The sequence below is a fragment of the Accipiter gentilis genome, chromosome W (genome assembly GCF_929443795.1).
Source record: "Accipiter gentilis chromosome W, bAccGen1.1, whole genome shotgun sequence".
Lineage (NCBI taxonomy): Eukaryota > Metazoa > Chordata > Aves > Accipitriformes > Accipitridae > Astur > Astur gentilis.
In genome coordinates, this window is record NC_064918.1 from 31783579 (window position 1) to 31805538 (window position 21960).

Here is a 21960-nt window from a genome sequence, read left to right on the forward strand (position 1 = left end):
TGAATGGGTGCCTGTCTCAAGACAGCACACCCTTGTCTCAAAAATCCTCACGTTTATACACTTAACTAATACATATTCATTGTTATTTTCCTTAATGATTAGTTCTTTCTTCTTTGCCCCTCATGTAAATTAGTGCACAGACTGTCTTCTTCCTTCATTGTGTTCTTTTGAGTAGGTGGTCAATGAGTCGGTGGTTGCAATCTCCCCCTGTAGGAATTGCCTTTTACCTATTTCTTCCCTGATCTTGGCAGTTCCAGGCAGTTCTTTGTTTGTTGACCAGACCACAATCCATTACCTTTTCTGACATAAACATAAAGCCCCATTGTCTAGTAGTTAGTTCCTAAACCCTAAATCATGTCTAGTTATTGTTTCCCTATTTTAAATATTAAGTGATGGGGGCTGTACACAGGACTTCAGAAGCTCCCTGGTTATTTCATTCATATTATACATATTAATTGATAACACTTTGGTCATTGATAACATTATAGGACGTTGGGAAAAGCTTCAACTGAGCGAGGAGGGAGAAGACAGAAATGTACTGTGAATTGCTTGCGTTCCTGTCCAGGCCTGCAGCAGTCAAAGAAAGGAGAACAGATATAGGAGAGCAGTGTTCAAGGGGAAAAAAAGGAAAGATGCTGGAGAAGCCTGACTGGTGATTGACACCCCTCATACCCTGTTAATAAAGTTTCTCTGTGCATGGGTTAAATTAATTGTTCAGCATTTTATTTTGTATGTGTGCGTAGTAGTAGTGTGTCAGTAGACATGGCATAGACACGTCTACTGACACACTAATTTTTTAGATGATGTTTATAGTGCTCTGGAGGAGGCAGGAAGCTCTGGAGGTTTTAGAAGAAACGAGGTGAGTGTCAGAGGTGGATGCTCCATGGCAGGCAGACTTGGCGGATAGGCAACAGTTTTCCAAACACAAGGATGGTGTTAAGTACTTCTTAACAGTGATTGATAGACACATTATCAAAGTGTGCCTGGGCCATTGGTCTAAAAGGCAAAATGGGTTCTGAAATAGTTGGGGCTTTTAAAACCTTTTTTAATAGGGGGCCCATGCCTCAGAAGTTACAGACAGACTAAAGAAATAAATTTCTAAGCAAGCTTTTAAACAAGCATTTAAAGCAGTATGATGTTTACTGCTTTGTTACTAATAATGAAGTAAAAGCCTCTGTTTATAGAGGGTTTAAAGAGGACGCTCAAAGCAAAGATATGTTACAGCATGTGCCGCTCTTGACCATATTGATGTGTTGTCAGAGTTTATAAAGAGCTATAGCCATAGCTTTCATAGAAGTGTCAGAACCAGGCCTGTGGATGTGAACTCTTTAAACTCTGCAAGGGTTAGAAAAAATGTATGTGGGAGCATATTTAAAATGAGAGAATCTGCACCTCTACTCAGAAAGGGAGGTGCTCAACACAGCTCAAAATGAATGAAAAGCCTTACACTGTATCTTAAAACAGAGGACCTAGCACAGCGGGCAGGCACGTGGCAGTGGGCAGGTGTGTGGCAGCATGGTGACCACCTGGCAAAAAGCAGTGTCCTCTGCTTCTCCTGAGCTTCTAGCGCCTGGTAGAACCAATGCAGCCACACAGACAGAGCTCCTGTCGGAGCATGCGACCACCCAGGTTTCAGACTGCGGGGGTGTGTGTGAGGATATTCCTGGAGATGAAGGGTGGTAGCAAGCAAGCCTGTGGGAGGTGTGACCAGATAGATGAACTACTCTGCCCAGTGGCCGAGCTACAGGAGGGGGTGGGTGGACTGAGGAGCATCCGAAAGCCTGAGAAGGAGACTGATCAATGGAGCTGTGCTCTGCCATTTCTGATGCATGCAAGTCAACTCAGCATGGCCACTATGGAGGCAGGTCCAGGATCCGTTTTGTGCCAGGAGGAAGGCAGTGTTACAAGGGATAGGGAGGAGTGGAAGCAGGTTACTGCATGGAGATGTAAGAGGAACCCCTCCTTACCCTCTCAGCTACCTTTACAGAATAGGTACAAGGCTCTGGGTATGGTAGACGAAGTGCATAATGAGATGGAGGAGGAACCCGTGCAAGCACTGGCACCAAGGTCAGATCAACCAACCCCTCGCAACAAGACCCGCATTAAGACTAGTGCCAAGAAGAAACAACAACAAGCTATAGTCATAGGTGGCTCCCTCCTGAGCAGAACAGAGGTGCCCATTTGCAGACAGGACCCTCTTTTCAGGGAAGTTTGCTGCCTCCCTGGGACCCGAAGCAGGGATGTTACCAGTCAACTCATGAGCTTAGTACAGCCTTTTGACTATTACCCGCTCCATCTCTTTCGTGTGGGTACTAATGATGTTGCAACAGGAAGTCCAAGGTTGATCAAAAGACATTTCAGGGCCTTGGGAAGAATGCTAAAAGATTCAGGAGCACAGGCAGTGTTTTCCTCAATCCTCCCAGTAATGGGAAGAGACTTTGGAAGAAGCAAGCATGCCCAAGACATCGATACCTGGCTCCAGGACTGATGCCTCTACCAGAACTTAATTTTTTATAACCATGGAAGAGTGAGTCTTTGAGGCACAAGGTATGCTGGGGCCTGATGGGATCCACCTGTGCCGATGGGGGGGGAAAAGCTTCTTTGCTTGTAAGCTGGTGGGACTGATTGAGAGGGCTTTAAACTAGAATCAATGGGGGAAGTGGATACCATCAGGTGAGCTGAAGGTAAGCCAAGGGTTGGCGTGGCATCACCTGAGGATGGCAATGCTAATGGGAGCATTTATGCTGCTCCAGGGAGCACAGAGGGCTTAGGAGCACATCTGAAATACTTGTACACCAACACACGCAGTATGAGACAAGCAGGATGAACTGGAAGGCATTGGTTGTTTCCCAGAGCTATGATGTCATTAGTGTTAGTGAGACTTGGTGGAATGAGTCCCACAACTGGAGTGCTGGGATGGAGGGCTACAGGCTGTTCAGGAGGGATAGTGTGATGGGTTGACCCTGGCTGAACACCAGGTGCCCACCAAAGCCGTTCTATCACTCCCCCATCCTCAGCTGGATAGGGGAGAGAAAATATAACAAAAGGCTCGCGGGTCGAGATAAGGACAGGAGAGATCATTCACTATTACCGTCACGGGCAAAACAGACTCAGTTTGCAAAATTAACTCAATTTATTACAAATCAACCAGAGCAAGGTAATGAGAAATAAAATGAAATCTCAGAATACCTTCCCACCACCCCTCCCTTCTTCCCGGGCACAACTACCCTCCCGGATTTCACCACCAAGCCCCCCCAGCAGCACAGGGGGACAGGGATGGGGTTTTATGGTCATCACACGTTATTTTCTGCCGCTTCACCTCCTCAGGACGAGGGCTGATCACACTCTTCCCCTGCTCCAGCGTGGGGTCCCACCCACGGGAGACAGTCCTCCACGAACTCCTCCAACGTGGGCCATTCCCACGGGCTGCAGTTCTTCACGAACTGCTCCAGCATGGGTCCATTCCACGGTGTGCAGTCCTTCAGGAGCACACTGCTCCAGCGCGGGTCCCCCACGGGGTCACAAGTCCTGCCAGAAAACCTGCTCCGTGGGCTCCTCTCTCCACAGATCCACAGGTCCTGCCAGGAGCCTGCTCCAGCGCGGGGTTCCCACGGGGTCACAGCCTCCTTCGGGAACCCACCTGCTCCGGCGTGGGGTCCTCCACGGGCTACAGGTGGATATCTGTTCCACCGTGGACCTCCCTGGACTGCAGGGGGACAGCCTGCCTCACCAGGGTCTTCACCACGGGCTGCAGGGGAATCTTCGCTCCGGCGCCTGGAGCATCTCCTCCCCCTCCTTCTTCACTGACCTTGGTGTCCGCAGGCTTGTTTCTCTTACATGTTCTCACTCCTCACTCCAGCGGCAGTTTCTCTCCATCCCAACTTTTTTTTTCCTTCTTAAAAATGTTATCACAGAGGCGTTACCACTATCACTGATTGGCTCGGCCTTGGCCAGCAGCGGGTCCGTCTTAGAGCCGGGTAGTATGGGCTCGCTCTCTCTCGAACACAGGGGAAGCTTCCAGCAGCTTCTTACAGAAGCCACCCCTGTAACCCCCCCCCCCCCCCCCCCCCCCCTACCAAAACCTTGCCAAACAAAACCAATACAGATAGGCAGAGCAGGCGAGGTGGAGGTGTCGCACTACATGTAAGGGAGAGGTTTGATTGTACAGCCCTTACAGTTAGTGATGATGTGGTGGAGAGCCTCTGGGTGAGGATTAGGGGGATGGAAAATAAAGGAGATGATGTAGTGGGTGTCTACTGACCAGCCAGGATGATAGCACTGATGAGTTATTCCATAGGCAATTAGGAGAAATCTCTGGATCAGTAGCCCTTGTCCTGGAAGTTGGAATATCTCATAAGGACATCAACTAGGAATACTGTACTGCTGTGATGAGCAAGTCTGGGAAATTCCTGAAGTTTGTGGAAGATAACTTCTTGTCACAAGTACTCTGTGAGCCAACTAGGAAAGATGCCCTCCTAGACTTGTTGTTTGTGAGTAGAGAAGGACTCATGGGGGATGTGATGGTAGGTGGCTGTCTTGGCTACAGTGATTGCAAAATAGTTGAGTTTAAAATTTTTAGTGTAGTGAGAAAAAAGGTTAGCAGAGTTGCTACCCTGGATTTCAAGAGAGCAAACTTTAAGCTACTCGGGGAGTCACTTAGGTGAGTCTCCTGAGAATCTGCCTTTGAGGGCTTAGGAGTCCACAAGTGCTGGTCAGTTTTTAAGAACCACCTTTTAGAAGCACAGGAGCAGGCAATCCCCTTGTGTTGAACGTTAAGCAAGGGGGGCAGAAGACCAGCTCGGCTGAACAGGGAACTCGTGGCACTCAAGACGAAAAAGAAATTGTATGATCTCTGGAAGCAAGGTCAGGCTTCGCAGAAAGATTACAGAGCTGTGGTTCGTTTATGCAGGGAGAAGACACGAAAGACCAAAGCCAAACTAGAGCTGAAATTGGCCCGTGTTGTGTCAGACAACACGAAAGGCTTTTTAAAGTACGTTAATAGCAAGAGGAGGTCTAAGGAAAACATTGGACTGATACTTGTTGAAGATGGCCACCTGACTAATGGGGATGAAGAAAAAGCAGAGGCATTCAATGCTTTTTTTTTTTGCCTCAGTCTTTAATAATACTGATAGACCTTGGGCTGCCTGGTCCTCTGAGTCGGAGGACCACGAGTGTGGGAACTGTGACTTTCCATTTGTAGACACTGAAATTGTAAGGGATCAGCTGAATGTTCTTAAGTCCATGGGGCCTGATGGGATTCATCCCAGAGTACTGAAGGAGCTAGAGGATGTTATGGCAGGACCCCTCTTGGTCACCTACCAAAGGTCTTGGGAGTCTGGGGAGGTCCCTGCTGGCTGGAAGCTGTGGCCACGTGCTCCCCCCCTTTTCTGCTTAAGCAATAGCCACAAGTGGTGGTCGTGATGGCTGCATCTGGCTTAAGTTGGACTCTGGGGAGACAGATAACAACACAATAGATAAGGGCTATAAATCTTGCTCAACAGCTGAGGGCTAGTTGAGCATGCACCAACCGAAATACGGCTGGTATGCAACTATGACTACAAGTCAATCATCTTACTCCATAAATAGTGGACAGCCCAGGGCCTGTTGAGCTCTCCTGCACGGCAGTGGGCTGCATGCCAGGATCTCCCCTTGAGTAGGGACGCCTCTCAAGGTTACTCCTTGAGGTTGAGAGAATCCCTATCACGTCAGATACTCAGTAAGTGAATTGGGAATAAGAGCACTGAAACTTTGAAATCTTAGTGAAGTGGTATAAAGGGTTGATTGTGCATATATAATCCTTTAGACGTAAACCATTGACCAAGTCTGGGACGTAAGTATGGATCTAGCCACACCTAAACTCCCCTTTGAGAAGGAGTTTAGAACACAAGGGGGTCTATTCTGAACCTCGTGACTCAATGGGAGGGTCTCCCTGACAGTTTCGTCTGACCCTGTCCTCTATGCAGTAAATACTCAAGCGTACCTTGCCATCGAATCTTGTTAAACCACTGTCACGTTTACTATCAAACTTTGTTAAATCGCTGTTTTATATCAACAAACATATTGCTGCTTCTCTCTTATGAGTGAACTGCGTCACTCCCTCTGCGACAGAAGCTACCCAACATTATTCCACTTTACAAGAAGGGCATGAGGGAAGACCCAGGAAACTACAGACCTGTTAGTCTAACCTCAGTTCCTGGAAAAATTATGGAGAAGATCATACTGGGTGCTATTGAAAGGCATTTAAAGAACAATGCAATCCTCAGGCAGAGTCAACATGGGTTTACAAAGGGAAAGTCTTGTTTAACTAATTTAATATCCTTCTATAACAAGGTCACCTGCCTAGTGGATGAAGGGAAGGCGATGGATGTAGTTTTTCCTGGATTTAAAGTAAGGCTTTTGGTACTGTCCCTCACAGCATCCTTCTGGACAAGTTGTCCAACTGTGAGATGAGCAGGTATACGGTGTGCTGGGTGAAGAACTGCCTGAACAGCAGGGCTCAAAGGGCTGTAGGGAATGGGGCTGCATCCGGCTGGTGGCCAGTCACCAGTGGTTTTCCTCAGGGCTCAATTCTAGGGCCAGTTTTGTTCAATATATTTATCAACGATCTGGATGCAGGAGTTGAATGCACCATTAGCAAGTTTGCTGATGATACCAAACTGGGAGGTGCTGTTGACTCTCTTGAGGGGCAAGAGGCCTTGCAGAAGGATCTAGATAGATTGGAGCATTGGACAATCATCAGTGGCATGAAATTTAACAAGAACAAATGCTGGGTTCTGCACCTGTGACAGTCACACAGGGCACAAATATAGATTGGGAGAGGAGTGGCTGGAGAGGAGCCCTGCAGAAAGGGATCTGGGGGTGCTGGCTCACAGCAGGCTCAATATGAGTCAGCAGTGTGCCTGGCAGCCAGGAGGGCAAACCGCATCCTGGGGTGCATCAAACGCAGTATAACCAGCCCGTCAAAAGAGGTGTATTTAGCCTTGGTGTGGCCTCACCTTGGGTATTGTGTGCAGTTCTGAGCCCCACAATTTAAGAAGGATGTTAAGGTCCTTGAATGTGTCCAGAGGAGGGCAACAAAGCTGGTGAAAAGGCTGGAAGGCATGTCCTATGAGGAGCGGCCAAGGACTCTGGGTTTGTCTAGTTTGGAGAAAAGGAGGCTGAGGGGTGACCCCATTGCTCTCTACAGCTTCCTGAGGAGGGGAAGTGGGGAGGGAGGTGCTGATCTCTTCTCCCTGGTATCCTGTGACAGGATGCGTGGGAATGGCTCAAAGCTGCATCAGGGGAGAGTCAGACTAGATATTAGGAAGCATTTCTTTACTGAGAGAGTGGTCAAACACTGGAACAGGCTTCCTAGGGAGGTGGTCGATGCCCCATGCCTATCAGTGTTTAAGAGACATTTGGACAATGCCCTTAGCAACATGCTTTAACTTTTGGTCAGCCCTGAAGAGGTCAGGCAGTTGGACTAGATGATTGTTTGTAGATCCCTTCCAACCGAAATATTCCATTTTATTCTATTCTAAAAATTTGTTGAGCATCTCAGCCTTCTCCACTGGCCAATGTATCTGTAGAAACCTTTTTTATCATTTTTTGCATCCCTTGCCAAATTCAGCTCCAGCTTTGCCTTATCTGTCTTCGTCCCATCCCTATGCATCCAAGCAGTGTCCCTATATTTTTCCCAGGATACACGTCCCTGGTTCCACTGCCTGTGCGTTTCTTTCTTACACTTTAGTTTGACCAGGAGGTCCTTACTGAGCCACGCCAGTCTCCTGCCTTCCTTGCCTTATTTCTTACACATGGGAATTGAGAGCACTTGTGCTCTAAGAAAAATATCCCTGAAGAGCTGCTAGCTCTGTTCAGCTCCTTTTGTCCCTGAGGGTAGTATCCCAGGAGGTCACATGCACTAGTTCCCTAAACAACTGAAAGTTTGCTCTCCTAAAATTCAGCGTCCTGACTCTACTCTTCATTTGGCCCATTGCTCTCAAGATTGTGAATCCCACCAGAGCATGATCACTGCAGCCCAGGCTGGCACCAGTCTTGACCTCTTTAATTAGTTCATCTGTGGTGGTGAGCAAGAGGTCCAGTAACCCTTCTCCTCTGGTTGGGCTGTCTATCACCTGGATTAAGAAATTATCCTTGATGCACACCAAGAGTCTCCTGGACTGCTTACACCTTGCTGTGCTGCTTTTCCAGCAGATGTCAGGGTGATTGCAGTCCCTCAGCAGGATCAGGGCCTGCGATTGTGATGCTTCCGGTAGTTGAAGTAAGAAAGCTTTGTCCACAGGCTCCCCTTGCTTGGGTGGTCTATAGTAAACACCAGCCACGATGTTTCCTTTGTTGGCTTGGCCCCTAATTTTTACCCATAAGCTCTCAACCTGTTAATTGCTGTTTTCAAAGACAGCTCTGTGCAGTCAGTCCCTTCTTTTATATAGAGGTCAACCCCCCACTCCTCCTTCCTTGCCTGTCCCTTCTGAACAGTTTATAGCCATCGATTGCAGTACTCCAGTGATGTGATTTGTCCCACCACATTTCAGTGATAGTGATTAGATCATAGCTTTCTAGCTGCACAGTGGCTTCCAGCTCCTCCTCCCTGTTGGTTCCTAATACCTCAGCAGCCCCTGGCTCTCATCTAGTGCTCAGAACTCCATCCCCTTCCCCTGCTAAGTCTAGTTTAAAGTCTTCCTTATAAGTCTGGCCAGCATGTTGGTGAAGACCACCTTGTCCTACTTGGGTCAGGTGAATCCCTGGTGAATAGCCCTACTGGCCTTTGGTGTTGGGGTGGGGGTTGGAGAGAGCCTTGATGCTGTGCCAGCACTGCTCAGCAGTAGCCAAAACATTGGTGTGTTATCAACACTGTTCTAGCTACAAAGCACAGTGCTATGAGGGCTGCTATGGGGAAAGTTAACTCCATCCCAGCCAGCCCCAATTATTTTTTGCATGTCAAAAATCCTCTCCTGATTATCTGTGTGCCATGCCAAGAGTGGCTTTTTCTCTTCAAGCATCATGCTGTCCATCCCATAATATTCTGGCTGTGGAAGAGGGTCTACATAACCTTGATTTTCAGCAGTATTGAAAAAATGGGGGGGATAACCTTTGCAGCCCACAATTCCCAATGCTTGGGGAAGGCTGCTTAGTTTCATGGGTAAAAAAACTGTAAAGAGTCTATTAAATGTATACTTGGGCTGGGTACTTCTATGTACATGAGTTTACCACCTTGGGTGATTAATTGCATGTCCATTTTTCCTTTCAAAAGCTGGCTAATAACAAAGTAGCCATCATAGCCTTTGGCATTATGTGCTAGGAAAGTATAGACCCAAAACTCTGTGTCCATAAACAACTGAATAAAGTCCATGAGATGTGTGTCCCCCTTAAACTCCCGTTCTTCAGTTTTCCTTTCCACCCCTTCTTCTTCATCCCAAAGGGCATCTGGAGCTGACTCCATGGCAAAAACGTAGTTTGGGATATATGTCCTGGTTTCTTGCATATGTTCCATGCCATAGATAATATAGTCCTGCCCTGCTTCTGGAGTTTTGGTCACGGGCATGAAGCACTGGTGCGTTATAGATCTGTTCATAGCACATTCCACCCTTCCAGCCTTTACATTCGTGATGCTTTTCTACATAGGTCTTGCACTTCTCTCAGAAAATCATAGTCAAACAATCAGTTTGTTCTTTAATAGCCAGGGCTGTGAATGGATAGTGCTCTATGAAAGGATAGCTTTGTTGTATCCAAAGCAGCAGCATTGCTAGTTTCTTAGGTCTTAGTTTTTAGAATATCACCTACATACTACTGTGGCATGTGCCCTCAGATGTCTTTGCCTTCAGCAGTACCAATCATGTAGTTTGTTAGTAAATTATCTTCTCGTCAGCTAATTTCACTCAGCAACATTCAAGCACTGCTTATGCCGTTATCTCTATTGGTATTGCATGGTCTATTAAAATCTATCTTGGTTAGCATATTCATAGCGAGTTGAGCATCTATATTTTTGTTTTGTGAGTTAACAATGATTTGGATTTTCCATGGTAGGTTCATGCAGTTGCTTGACATATTTGCACTCATCTAAAAACATCTAGCATTGTATTTTCAGGCATCCTATTGATATGAGTATGCATGATGTGTGTTTTTTGACATCTTAAATGCACAACTGTGGTGTATCCTCAGCTTTGGTCATAAGCTTTAAACTTATATTCAAACACATCCAAAGTCTCAATTAAATCTGAATCTCAGGGAGAGTGCTTTACTTTGTTAATCTTAAATATTTGTCAAATGTCTCAAGTCAGAGAATTAAATTTTATGCTGAGAGTTGGCACAGAAGGAAGGAATGTCATTAAAGCACCATTGTGCTACAACATGGACCGTAGTTTTGGCAATTTTATTTGCAAATTGAAACGTTTATTAATGGACCTCTCTCTAGTTAACAGTCTTTACTGTTAAACGGGAGACTGCTGCCCTCTTGCTTTCTGATCGGTGATAGCAACACTTTGACTTTATTAATAAACCGATCTTCCTCTACTGTGGGTAATGCTTTACTCCCTCTAGACTCTGCTGGTAGACTTGGAGACCTGAGGGAAAACTTTATCAATGAAAACTGAGGCAAGGAAATTATTGAGTACCTCAGCCTTTTCCATGTCCTCATTCACTAGGTCCCCTGCCCCACTGAGTTGGAGCTCACATTATTTTTTAGCCTTTCTTTTACTGCCAATATAATTAGAGAAGCCCTTCTTGTTGCACTTCACATCCCTTGCTAGTTCCAACTCCAGCTAAGCTTTGGCTATCTTAATTCCATCCCTGTGTACTTGGGTAATGTCTCTCTATTCCTCTTGGGTAGCCCTAGGAGTTCCCTGTTCATCCATACTGCTAGACTTCCTGCTTGTCAGAATAGGCTGTTCTTGTGCTTTGAGGAAGTTCTCCTCTGAGATCAACCAGCCCCTTTGCTCTCCAGGGCAGTCTCCCGGGGAGCCTGTCAAGCAGATCCCTAAATAAGCTGAAATTTGCTCTCCTGAAGTCCAAGAATATGATTTTGCTGTTTGCCTTGTTTCCTCATCTTAGGATCTTAAACTCCACTATCTCATGGTTGCTGCAGCCAAGGCTGCCCTTGATCTTCACATTCTCAGCCAGCTCTTCCTTGTTTATGATTAACAGATCCAGCAGAGCATCTCCCCTAGCTTGATCATCTACATCAATAAATTCTTTGGCACACTCAAGAAGTCTCCTGGATTGCTTGTACCCAGCCACATTGCCTTTCCAGCAGATATCAGGGTGTTTACAGTCCCCCATGAGTACCAGGGCCTGCACACATTGAAGATTCCTTTAAAAAACTGGAGGAAGCCTCATCTACTTCTTGATCAGGTGGTGTGTTGGATTAGCCTTGGCTAAGGGCCAAACTCCCACCCAGCTGCTCACTCACTCCATCTCCTCAGTGGGACAGAGGGAGAAAATAGGATGAGAAAGCTCATGGGTCAAGATAAAGACAGGGAGATTGCTTACCAGTTACTGTTGCAGGCAAAACAGACCCAAGTTGGGGAAAATTAATTTAATTTATTGCTAATTAAAATAGATTAGGATAGTGAGTTCTTTGAAGGCTGCAGTTCGTGTCAAGAAAATCTGCTCTGGTGTGGGGTTGTCATGGTTTAACCCCAGCTGGCAACTAAGCACCATGCAGCTGCTCGCTCATTCCCCCCCATCCCACTGGGTGGGGGAGAGAATTGAAAAAAACCCCAAAACTCATGGGTTGAGATAAAGATAGTTTAATAGGACAGAAAAGGAAGAAAATAATAATAGTGATAATAATATGTCAATAATAATAATAATAAAAGGATTGGAATATACAAAACAAGTGATGCACAATGCAACTGCTCACCACTTGACGACCGATGCCCAGTTACATCCTGAGCAGTGATCCGCCTGCGCCCCCCCCCCCCCCCCCCCCCCCCCCAGCCAACTTCCCCCAGTTTATATACTGGGCATAACATCATATGGTATGGAATATTCCTTTGGCCAGTTTGGGTCAGCTGCCCTGGCTGTGTCCCCTCCCAGCTTCCTGTGCCCCTCCACCCTTCTTGCTGGCTGGCCATGAGAAGCTGAAGAGTCCTTGACTTAGTCTAAACACTACTCAGCAACAACTGAAAACATCAGTGTGTTATCAACAGTATTCTCATACTAAATCCAAAACACAACACTGTACCAGCTACTAGAAAGAAAATTAACTCTATCCCAGCTGAAACCATGACAGGGGTCTGCCACAGGCTGCAGGGAATATCTGCTGTGGTGCCACAGAGCACCACTTTCCCCTTCTCTGACCTTGGTGTTCCCTTTGCTGTTTCTCACGCTTTTTTGTTTCCTGTTTCTCTCTCTGTCTGGTGGGTTTTTTTTGTCTTTTCTTAAATATGTTTTCACAGAGGTGCCACAAACTTCACTGATGGACTCAGCTTTGGCCTGTGGTGGGTCTGTTGCTGAGCCAGCTGAAACTGACTGCATCTGGCATGGGGCAGCCCCTTACCTCTTCCCACAGAAGCTACTCCTGCTACTAAAACCTTGCCATATATACCCAATACAGGTGGCCTGTAGCAGACACCCATCATCATAGAATCATTTAGGTTGGAAAAGACCTTTAAGATCGAGTCCAACCATTAACCTAACACTGCCAAGTCCACCACTAAACCATGTCCTTAAGTGCCACATCTACACATCTTTTAAATACCTCCAGGGATGGTGACTCAACCACTTCCCTGGGTGGCCTGTTCCAATGCTTGACAACCCTTTTGATGAAGACATTTCTCCTAATATCCAATCTAAACCTCCCCTGGTGTAACTTGAGGCCATTTCCTCTTGTCCTATCGCTTGTTACTTGGGAGAAGAGACAGACACCCACCTTGCTACAACCTCCTGTCCTAGTTTCAGCTGGGATAGAGTTAATTGTCTTCCTAGTAGCTGGTACAGTGCTATGTTTTGAGTTCAGTATGAGAAGAATGTTGATAACACTGATGTTTTCAGTTGTTGCTAAGTAGTGTTTAGACTAAGTCAAGGATTTTTCAGCTTCCCATGCCCAGCCAGCGAGAAAGCTGGAGGGGCACAAGAAGTTGGCACAGGACACAGCCAGGGCAGATGACCCAAAGTGGCCAACAGGGTATTCCATACCATGTGACATCATGTCTAGTATATAAAATGGGGGGGAATGGGGCTGGGGGGAATCGCAGCTTGGAGACTAACTGGGCATCAGTCGGCAGGTGGTGAGCAATTGCATTGTGCATCACTTGTATATTCCAATCCTTTTGTTATTACTGTTGTCATTTTATTATTGTTATCATCATCATTATTATTTTCTTCCTTTCTGTTCTATTAAGCTGTTCTTATCTCAACCCATGAGTTTTACTTTTTTTCCTGATTTCCTCCCCCATTCCACTGGGTGGGGGGGAAGTGAGTGAGTGGCTGTGTGGTGCTTAGTTGCTGGCTGGGGTTAAACTGTGACAATGAGTTACAAGTTATGAGTTGCAAGTTATGAATTAGAGAACTTGTGAGTGAGAAACTTCATGAGTTAAGTGATGAAGTAGTGAATTCATCTGCTAGACTAGTCTGTACAAGGGGGATTGAGCCTTTGTTTGTCATATGTGTTTGTTTTCTTTCCTAATAAGCTCATAAAATAGTTTAATTTACAGAGTACACTGTCCTGTAAATTTGAGAGATCCAAACGGACTGACATGCATGCTGTTTCCTCTTCATGTATCTGCTTGGTTCAGGTTCAGCTGTCACTGATGTTTCCATTGACAGAGTTTGTTCCTTTTCATATTTCCAGGGTGCTGTGCTAAACGTGTTCTGTAAATGTAGATGGAGAAGAAGGAGCCTTCATTCTGTTGCTGGAAGTCACAAACATCCAGCCTTCTCTGTGAAGACCCTGTGTGGTGGGTTAAACTTGGCTGGTTGCCAGATGCCCACCAAGCCACTTTTTCTCACCCCCTCTCCTCAGCAAGACAGAGGGAGAAAATAAGATGGAGAAACTCGTGGGTCAAGATAAGGACAGGGAGATCAGTCACCAATTACTGTCACAAGCAAAACAGACTTGACTTAGGGAAAATAATTTAATTTATTGCCAATTAAAAATGAAGTTGGATGGTGAGAAATAAAAACAAAACTAAAACCACCTTCCTCTGCCCCCCACCCTTCTTCCCAGGTTCAACTTCACTCCTGACTCTTCTACCTCCTCCCCCCCAGCGGCACAGGGGGACATGGGGAATGGGGGTTGTGGTCAATTTATAACACTTTGCTTCTACCCATCCTTCCTCCTCACGTTCTTCCCCTGCTCCAGCATTGGTTCTCTCCCACAGGATACAGTCTTTCATAAATTGCTTCAACGTGGGTCCTTCCCATGAGCTGCAGTTCTTTGAGACCTGCTCTAGCATGGGTCCTTCCCATGGGGTACAGTCCTTCAGGAACGGACTGCTCCAGTGTGGGCTCCTCTCCAAGGGGTCACAACTTTCTTCAGGGCATATCCACCTGCTCCACCGTGGACCTCTATGGGCTGCAGGGGAATAACCTGCATCACCATGGTCTTCTCCACAGGCTGCAGGGGAATCTCTGCTTTGATGCCTGGAGCACCTCCTCCCCCTCCTTCTTCACTGACCTTGGTGTCCGCAGGGTTGTTTCTCTCATGTTTTTTCTCACTCCTTTCTCTCAAAGCTGCTGTGCAGCATTTTTTACCCTTTCTTAAATACATTATCACAGAGGTGCCACCAGTTTCACTGATTGGCTCAGCTTTGGACAGTGGTGGGTTTGTTTTGGAGCTGTCTGGAACTGGCTCTGTCCCACGCAGAGGCAGTGTTGGGAATTTTTAATGTACCCCTTGAAGAGAATTAAATACACGTTTGTGCTTAAGTATAAAGAGATTTAATGAGCAATGCATTGGGCAGAGTCCTTCCACCACAAGCTATTCTGCAAGGAGTCTGCAAAGATGCAACAGAGGCCGATCCATTATATACATTTGCACCAGCACTGATCATATGAGTGTTGGCATCAAGAGCCTTAACTTGGTGTTGGGTTCATCCTCCAAGTGCCAGCTCTGTTTACCAAAAGTGGCCCCTGAGAACTCCTTTTCCAGGATTGTTATGGTTTCCAATCAGTTTAACCCCTTCTGCAGTCAGGCCTTCTTGCCCTCCGTGCTAGATCAATCCTTGGTCTCAAATTACCATTGCTGAGCAGTTACAATTTGAATTTTCCCTTCAGGCAGCTCCTGGTCTCTTCTCACAGAGGCCACCCCTGTAGCCGTGCCCCCCCAAACCTTTCCACTTTAACCTGTCGCGGTAGAGACGGACACGACAAGTAATAGATCACACAAAATGGCTACTTTATTGTTCTAACACACCTTTTTATACCCTTCTTTAGAGTATGTGTTAGTATATGATTGGTTTGGTTAGTAACTAACAATTCATGATTGGTGAGTTCGTTAGGACGGTTCTTCTTATCACTATCTTGGTTTTGTACCGGTCTTCTCGGATCTTTCCAGACTCTTCAAGGATATACTACAAGCTGCTCGAGGTCGCGCTGTTCTCGAACTGTCAGGAATTCCGTAGATTCGTTACATTCCCCGACAATTCCCCCTTTTTGTATTTCTGCTAAAAATATTGTCCTGGCCGCCCCCTGCAGGGCCCTTTGCAAAAGACTGAAAAGACAGGGCAACATTAGGAGCACAGTTATCACAACCAAGATCACTACCCCCACAGTTTTGAGCAAAGATACCAACCATCCAGACAATCCCCAACCCTTGAACATCTTTGTTAGCCAATCTAATTCATCGCTTTCTGTCAGCTTCCTGACTCCCTTCTTTAATTGTTGAATACTACTGAAAATGGATTCTGAATGGTCGGACAGATTCATACAACACATCCCTTCAAACTCATCACAACCGTGTCCTTGTGCTAAAAGCAAAAAATCAATTGCAGCTCTATTTTGCAACGCAGCATGTCTAACACTACCAACATCAGTTAGAAGGTTACTTAAAGCTAAAGAGGTGGCCTTAGATTGCTTATTAAGCCAACATCCTAACTTATTTAAAGTTCTTAAGGCATTTGCAATGCCAACTCCTGGTGCCAATATGGAGGCTGTTAAAATCTGGCCTCGATTCCAAAATTCGATGTCATCTTGACAGGAACTGCTAAACTGATGAGCAAACCTTTGGACTCGTCTATGCTTTCGAGTCATGTTCAGAATCGTTAACATATTTGGTGTTAATAACGTGAGGCATCCGAGGCTACACGGGCCTCCATTCAGTTTAGATGGAATGCCTCCCCAGGCACGATCTCCACAGATTAGAAACACGCCAGGAGGTAGCGCAAGAGGAACAACAGAAGATCGCGAAGCATTAGGTGCAGTATAATTACACCACGCAGTTGCATTGCGATAGAGAATACTAGTTGCATTAACATTTTGACCCTGATGAGCAATATTGCTATAAGAGTAATTAAAGAACACACAAGCATCCATCATTACAGATCCTAATAATTATAACTCTTGGGGTTCCTGGGTGACTGGCAAAAGATGTGCATACACACGATCCCAGTTTTTTGTACAACTTTTTGGAGAATCACAGAGATTCGGGATCCTGTATTGGTTTTGTTTGGCAAGGTTTTGGTAGCGGGGGGGGGTTACAGGGGTGGCTTCTGTAAGAAACTGCTGGAAGCTTCCCCTGTGTTCGAGAGAGAGCGAGCCCATATTAGCCGGCTCTGAGACGGACCCGCCGCCGGCCAAGGCCGAGCCAATCAGTGATAGTGGTAACGCCTCTGTGATAACATTTTTAAGAAGGAAAAAAGTTGGGACGGAGAGAAACTGCCGCCGGAGTGAGGAGTGAGAACATGTAAGAGAAACAAGCCTGTGGACACCAAGGTCAGTGAAGAAGGAGGGGGAGGAGATGCTCCAGGCGCCGGAGCGAAGATTCCCCTGCAGCCCGTGGTGAAGACCCTGGTGAGGCAGGCTGTCCCCCTGCAGTCCAGGGAGGTCCACGGTGGAGCAGATATCCACCTGTAGCCCGTGGAGGACCCCACGCCGGAGCAGGTGGGTTCCCGAAGGAGGCTGTGACCCCGTGGGAACCCCGCGCTGGAGCAGGCTCCTGGCAGGACCTGTGGATCTGTGGAGAGAGGAGCCCACGGAGCAGGTTTTCTGGCAGGACTTGTGACCCCGTGGGGGACCCGCGCTGGAGCAGTGTGCTCCTGAAGGACTGCACACCATGGAATGGACCCATGCTGGAGCAGTTCGTGAAGAACTGCAGCCCATGGGAATGGCCCACGTTGGAGGAGTTCGTGGAGGACTGTCTCCCGTGGGTGGGACCCCACGCTGGAGCAGGGGAAGAGTGTGATCAGCCCTCGTCCTGAGGAGGTGAAGCGGCAGAAAATAACGTGTGATGACCATAAACCCCATCCCTGTCCCCCTGTGCCGCTGGGGGGGCTTGGTGGTGAAATCCGGGAGGGTAGTTGTGCCCGGGAAGAAGGGAGGGGTGGTGGGAAGGTATTCTGAGATTTCATTTTATTTCTCATTACCTTGCTCTGGTTGATTTGTAATAAATTGAGTTAATTTTGCAAATTGAGTCTGTTTTGCCCGTGACGGTAATAGTGAATGATCTCTCCTGTCCTTATCTCGACCCGCAAGCCTTTTGTTATATTTTCTCTCCCCTATCCAGCTGAGGATGGGGGAGTGATAGAACGGCTTTGGTGGGCACCTGGTGTTCAGCCAGGGTTAACCCATCACAGATCCGCAGTGGGTTCGGCCAGGTGTCCACGGGTAGTCCCACCAAGCATGGATTCTCAGGGGTTGCTGTGGCGAGACACAAGGTGTCCTGATGTGTCATGTTTGCTAAAGTGACCCAGACATTTTGTTTAGGTTGTGAGATCACCCATCCTTCACCCTGAGGCAGGTTCCAATACAGGCTGAACACACCGAGCAGGAACCCAGCGAGGACCAGCATCTGTGGAAACACAAGCATAACCCCTTCCCCAGGTTAATAGCTCACATGGTCCACTCCACTGACCAGTAACTAAATCTTTAACATGTACTTTGATACCCTTTTGTAAATTCTGTGTTGAACAGAGAGAAGAGAAATGTTGAAAAAGAGGAGGTAGGGGAGAATTATCGCTACAATGGAGAAAATTAAGAACATAAACTGCTTTATCTAAACATGCCTGTGGTGGTTCCCCAACCATTCCCCCTTTTTGTTTTTGAAGCTGCTGCTTCAGTGTGCCATGTGCACGCTCAACAATTGCTTGTCCTGTGGGGGAGTGGGGAATGCCTGTGACATGAGTAACACCCCAGAGATTAAAAAATGTTTGAACTTTTCGTGAAGCATATGCCGGGCCATTGTCCGTTTTAATTTGGTGAGGTACCCCGAGCATAGCGAAAGCCTTCTGGAAATGCCGAATTACATCTTTTCCTGTTTCTCCATTATGTGCTGTTGCTACCAAAGCATGAGAATAAGTATCAATAGAAACATGAACATATTTTTGTCTGCCAAATTCATTAATATGAGTAACATCAGATTGCCAAATCTGTAAAGCTTGTATACCTCTGGGATTAGTACCAAAATACGCCGGAGTGTGAATTCCCTGACAATCAGGACAGGCAGCTACAATAGAACGAGCTTCAGCATGGGACAGACCAAATTGCCTTCGTAAAGCTCGAAAACCTTGGTGAAAAAATTGATGTGATAATATAGCTTCTTGCTTGATGTTAGGAACAGTAGCCAAAGCCATAGCAGAAGCGAGAGCATCCGCTCTGGCATTACCTTCCGTGTAAAAACCTGGTAAATTGGTATGACTACGGATATGCATGATAAAATAAGGTTCCGTTCGTAATTGAATACGTTTCCAAAGGTCTAAAAGCACATCAAATAATAATTGATTGTCTGACATGGTCAAAGTCACTTTGTCTAGTCGAGAAACTAGATTAGCTACATACGCTGAGTCAGTTACAATATTTACAGGAGCAGAAAAAATAGAAAAGGCAACAGCCATTGCACGTAGCTCTACTACTTGTGGGGAACCATTTTGATGTACCACTTTGCTGTTCCAAGTGTTGTTCTCGTACCATACTACTGCTGCTTTACCCGTTTTTCCAGAACCGTCTGTGAAGACGGTAGGACCTTTCACAGGTTCCGGCTGGCTTAAATTTTTCTGCCCAAATGGTATATCTCGAGCAAATTTCAGGAGCGGGTGCGACGGTAGATGATAAGAGATCTGTCCTTGAAAGCCCGCCATAGCTGCTTGCAGCTCGTAATTGTTCGCCAGACACCATTCAAAGTACCAATTTTGAACAGGTAAAACAATCGTAGCTGGATCACGTCCTGTTAGTTCTACACATCGTTTTCTGGCTTTTATGATTATATCAGCAATAAGTTCAAACAAGCCAGGAGCAGTTTTTCGTGGTCGGAATGACAAAAACATCCATTCTAAAATGTGTAACGGATCATCCCACTCAGAATTCCACTGCACCAAGGCACCAAATGGCACAGTTTTGTCAATTAGTACAAAGAACTGCACCAATTGAGACAGATCAATTTGAGAAACAAATTTCTTGTATATACATTGTTCCACCCTGTGAATTACATTTAATGCTTCCTTATTCAATATTCTGGGTTCTGTTGGATCATTGGAATGTTTTAATAAGTCCAATAGAGGTTGTAACTGCGAATTAGTCAGTCCAAGATAGGGCCTGATCCAATTCAAGGATCCCATTAATTTCTGTACATCATTGAGTGTCTTAACCGCAAGGTTAAGCTTCACAGGTTGGGGCACAACCTGTTTGTTTGTAATTGTCATTCCCAAGTATTTCCAGGGTGCTATTACTTGCACTTTTTCAGGGGCAATAACTAACCCATATTGTCGTAGTGAATGCATGGTCAAATATTTCATGTCATTCAACTGCTCCTTGTTGTCTGATGCTAACAGAATGTCATCCATATAATGATAGCAATAACTAGTAGGGAATTTTTCCCGTACAGGTGACAAAGCTTGTGCAACAAACCATTGACAAATGGTTGGTGAATTTTTCATGCCCTGTGGCAGAACTCTCCATTGATATCGTTTTGCTGGTTCTGCATGATTGATAGAGGGCACAGAGAATGCAAATTTTTCTTTGTCTTGGGCAGCTAATGGAATTGTAAAAAAGCAATCCTTAAGGTCCATGACAATGATTTCCCAGTCGTGAGGGATCATGGCAGGTGAAGGCATGCCTGGTTGCAGAGCCCCCATCGTGGCCATGACAGCATTGACCTGCCGCAGGTCATGCAACAATCGCCATTTACCTGATTTCTTTTTTATCACAAACACTGGAGTATTCCACGGACTATGAGATGGTTCAATATGTCCGGCAGCCAGTTGTTCTGCTACCAATTCTTGCAGGGCCTTTAATCTTTCAATTGGTAGGGGCCACTGATTCACCCACACAGGGTTAGTCGTTAACCAGGTTAGAACAAGCGTGGGTTGTTTAACACCCTGCAACACAGTGGCCCCCGATAAAAATCCGTGGTAATTTTCACCCCCCATTGCGACAAGCAATCCCTCCCCCATAAAGTGAGGGGAGCTGCTGCCACATATGGTTTAAGAACTGCCTGTTGGCCCTCGGGATTGGTAATCAGAACTGGAGTGGCTGCTACCTTTGCAGGCGTGGACCCTCCCAGCCCCAGTACTCCCACACCAGCCTCCTCTGTGGGCCAGGTGGATGGCCACAAATAATCGGCTATAATAGTAGCATCGGCTCCGGTGTCCAGGAGCCCTGCAAGCCTTACTGTACTTGGCATTTTTCCATGATTCGACACGGTGCACGTCATTTGTGGTCGGGATGATGAGACAGTCTGGGACCAGCAGACCTGAGGGGGTCCTGTAGAGCCGAAGCTTCCATCGCATCGCAGTCGCTGTTCTGCTTTCGAAACAGAGCTCAAAAAGGGAACAAGTTGAGCAATACGAGTACCTTTAGGGATTGTTACTGGTGGATAGGGGGTTGAAATCATTGCGCAAATTTGACCTGTAAAGTCAGCATCAATAACTCCCACATGTACAATTATTCCATTTAACGTGCTACTTGATCTTCCCAACAGCAATGCACTCAGCCCTCGTCCTATAGGACCCCTTGCATTAAGAGGGACCTTAACAATGTCTTTCGTGACTAGAGTTACTGTGTCGGCGGTGGATACATCCAGCCCTGCTGAGCCAGCTGTTGCGGCTGACAGTTGTTCACAGAGGGGAGTTGACTCGTTGTTGGAGGGGGATTTGATGTCATCGCGCGCCCTCCCGCGCTCGTTTTGCGGTTTCCCTGTAGCGGCTGCCCATTAGCATGAAATTTGGAACGACATTGTTTTGCAAAGTGTCCTGATTTCCCACATTTCTCGCAAGTAATCTCCGGTGAGTGGTGCACCGGTTGTTTACCTGGTGATGTTTTGTGTGGAGAAGTTACCATGATGTGCCCTTCGCTGCCACACCCAGAGCACTTTCCAGAATTTCTCATAGCATTCACTATGGTGGTCACTGTGTGTACCAGCGTCCCAACTTTAGAACATGCAGCTACCATGTCAGGGACAGAAGGATCTCCTGGCAGAGCCTGTATGATCTTTTGACAGTCCTCATTAGCATTATCTTTTACCAACTGTTTGCATAGCATTTGTCTTAAGACCTCATCTTCTACCCGTTTTTCCAGGGCAGCAGATATTTTTTCTACAAATTGTAAAAAGGGTTCTGTGGGGCCTTGACGAATAGTGGCATATTTTTGCTTCGGGGCTGCCAAATCCATGGTTCTCTTTATTGCCATAAGGCCTATATGTTGTGCCTGTTCAAGAGCCAGTGGAGGCCACGTAGCCTGTAGCTGAGGGTTACTATACTGCCCTTCACCAAGCAAGGCTTCCTCTCCCAGGCCTACTCTCGGGTCGTCCCATGGCAGTCGTGAATTATGCAGCGCCGCCGCGCTTGCCATCTGCCTCCAGGTGGATTGAAATAC

General features: G+C 46.6%; 2 protein-coding genes across 5 annotated transcripts in view; one reads left to right on the plus strand and one right to left on the minus strand.

Annotated features, from left to right (window-relative positions):
* LOC126035499 (polycomb group RING finger protein 3-like) overlaps positions 1-21960 on the plus strand; it is a 135945-nt gene that overhangs the window by 3657 nt on the left and 110328 nt on the right. The gene's annotated exons all lie outside the window — the stretch shown is intronic.
* LOC126035482 (syncytin-1-like) lies at positions 15499-16473 on the minus strand. The gene has a single exon (XM_049794124.1). It carries the CDS (start codon positions 16471-16473, stop codon positions 15499-15501), a length of 975 nt encoding a protein of 324 aa, XP_049650081.1.

Coding starts and splice junctions, on each gene's coding strand:
- LOC126035482 (XM_049794124.1), bottom strand. CDS start 16,473: ATGATGGATGCTTGTGTGTTCTTTAATTACTCTTATAGCAATATTGCT.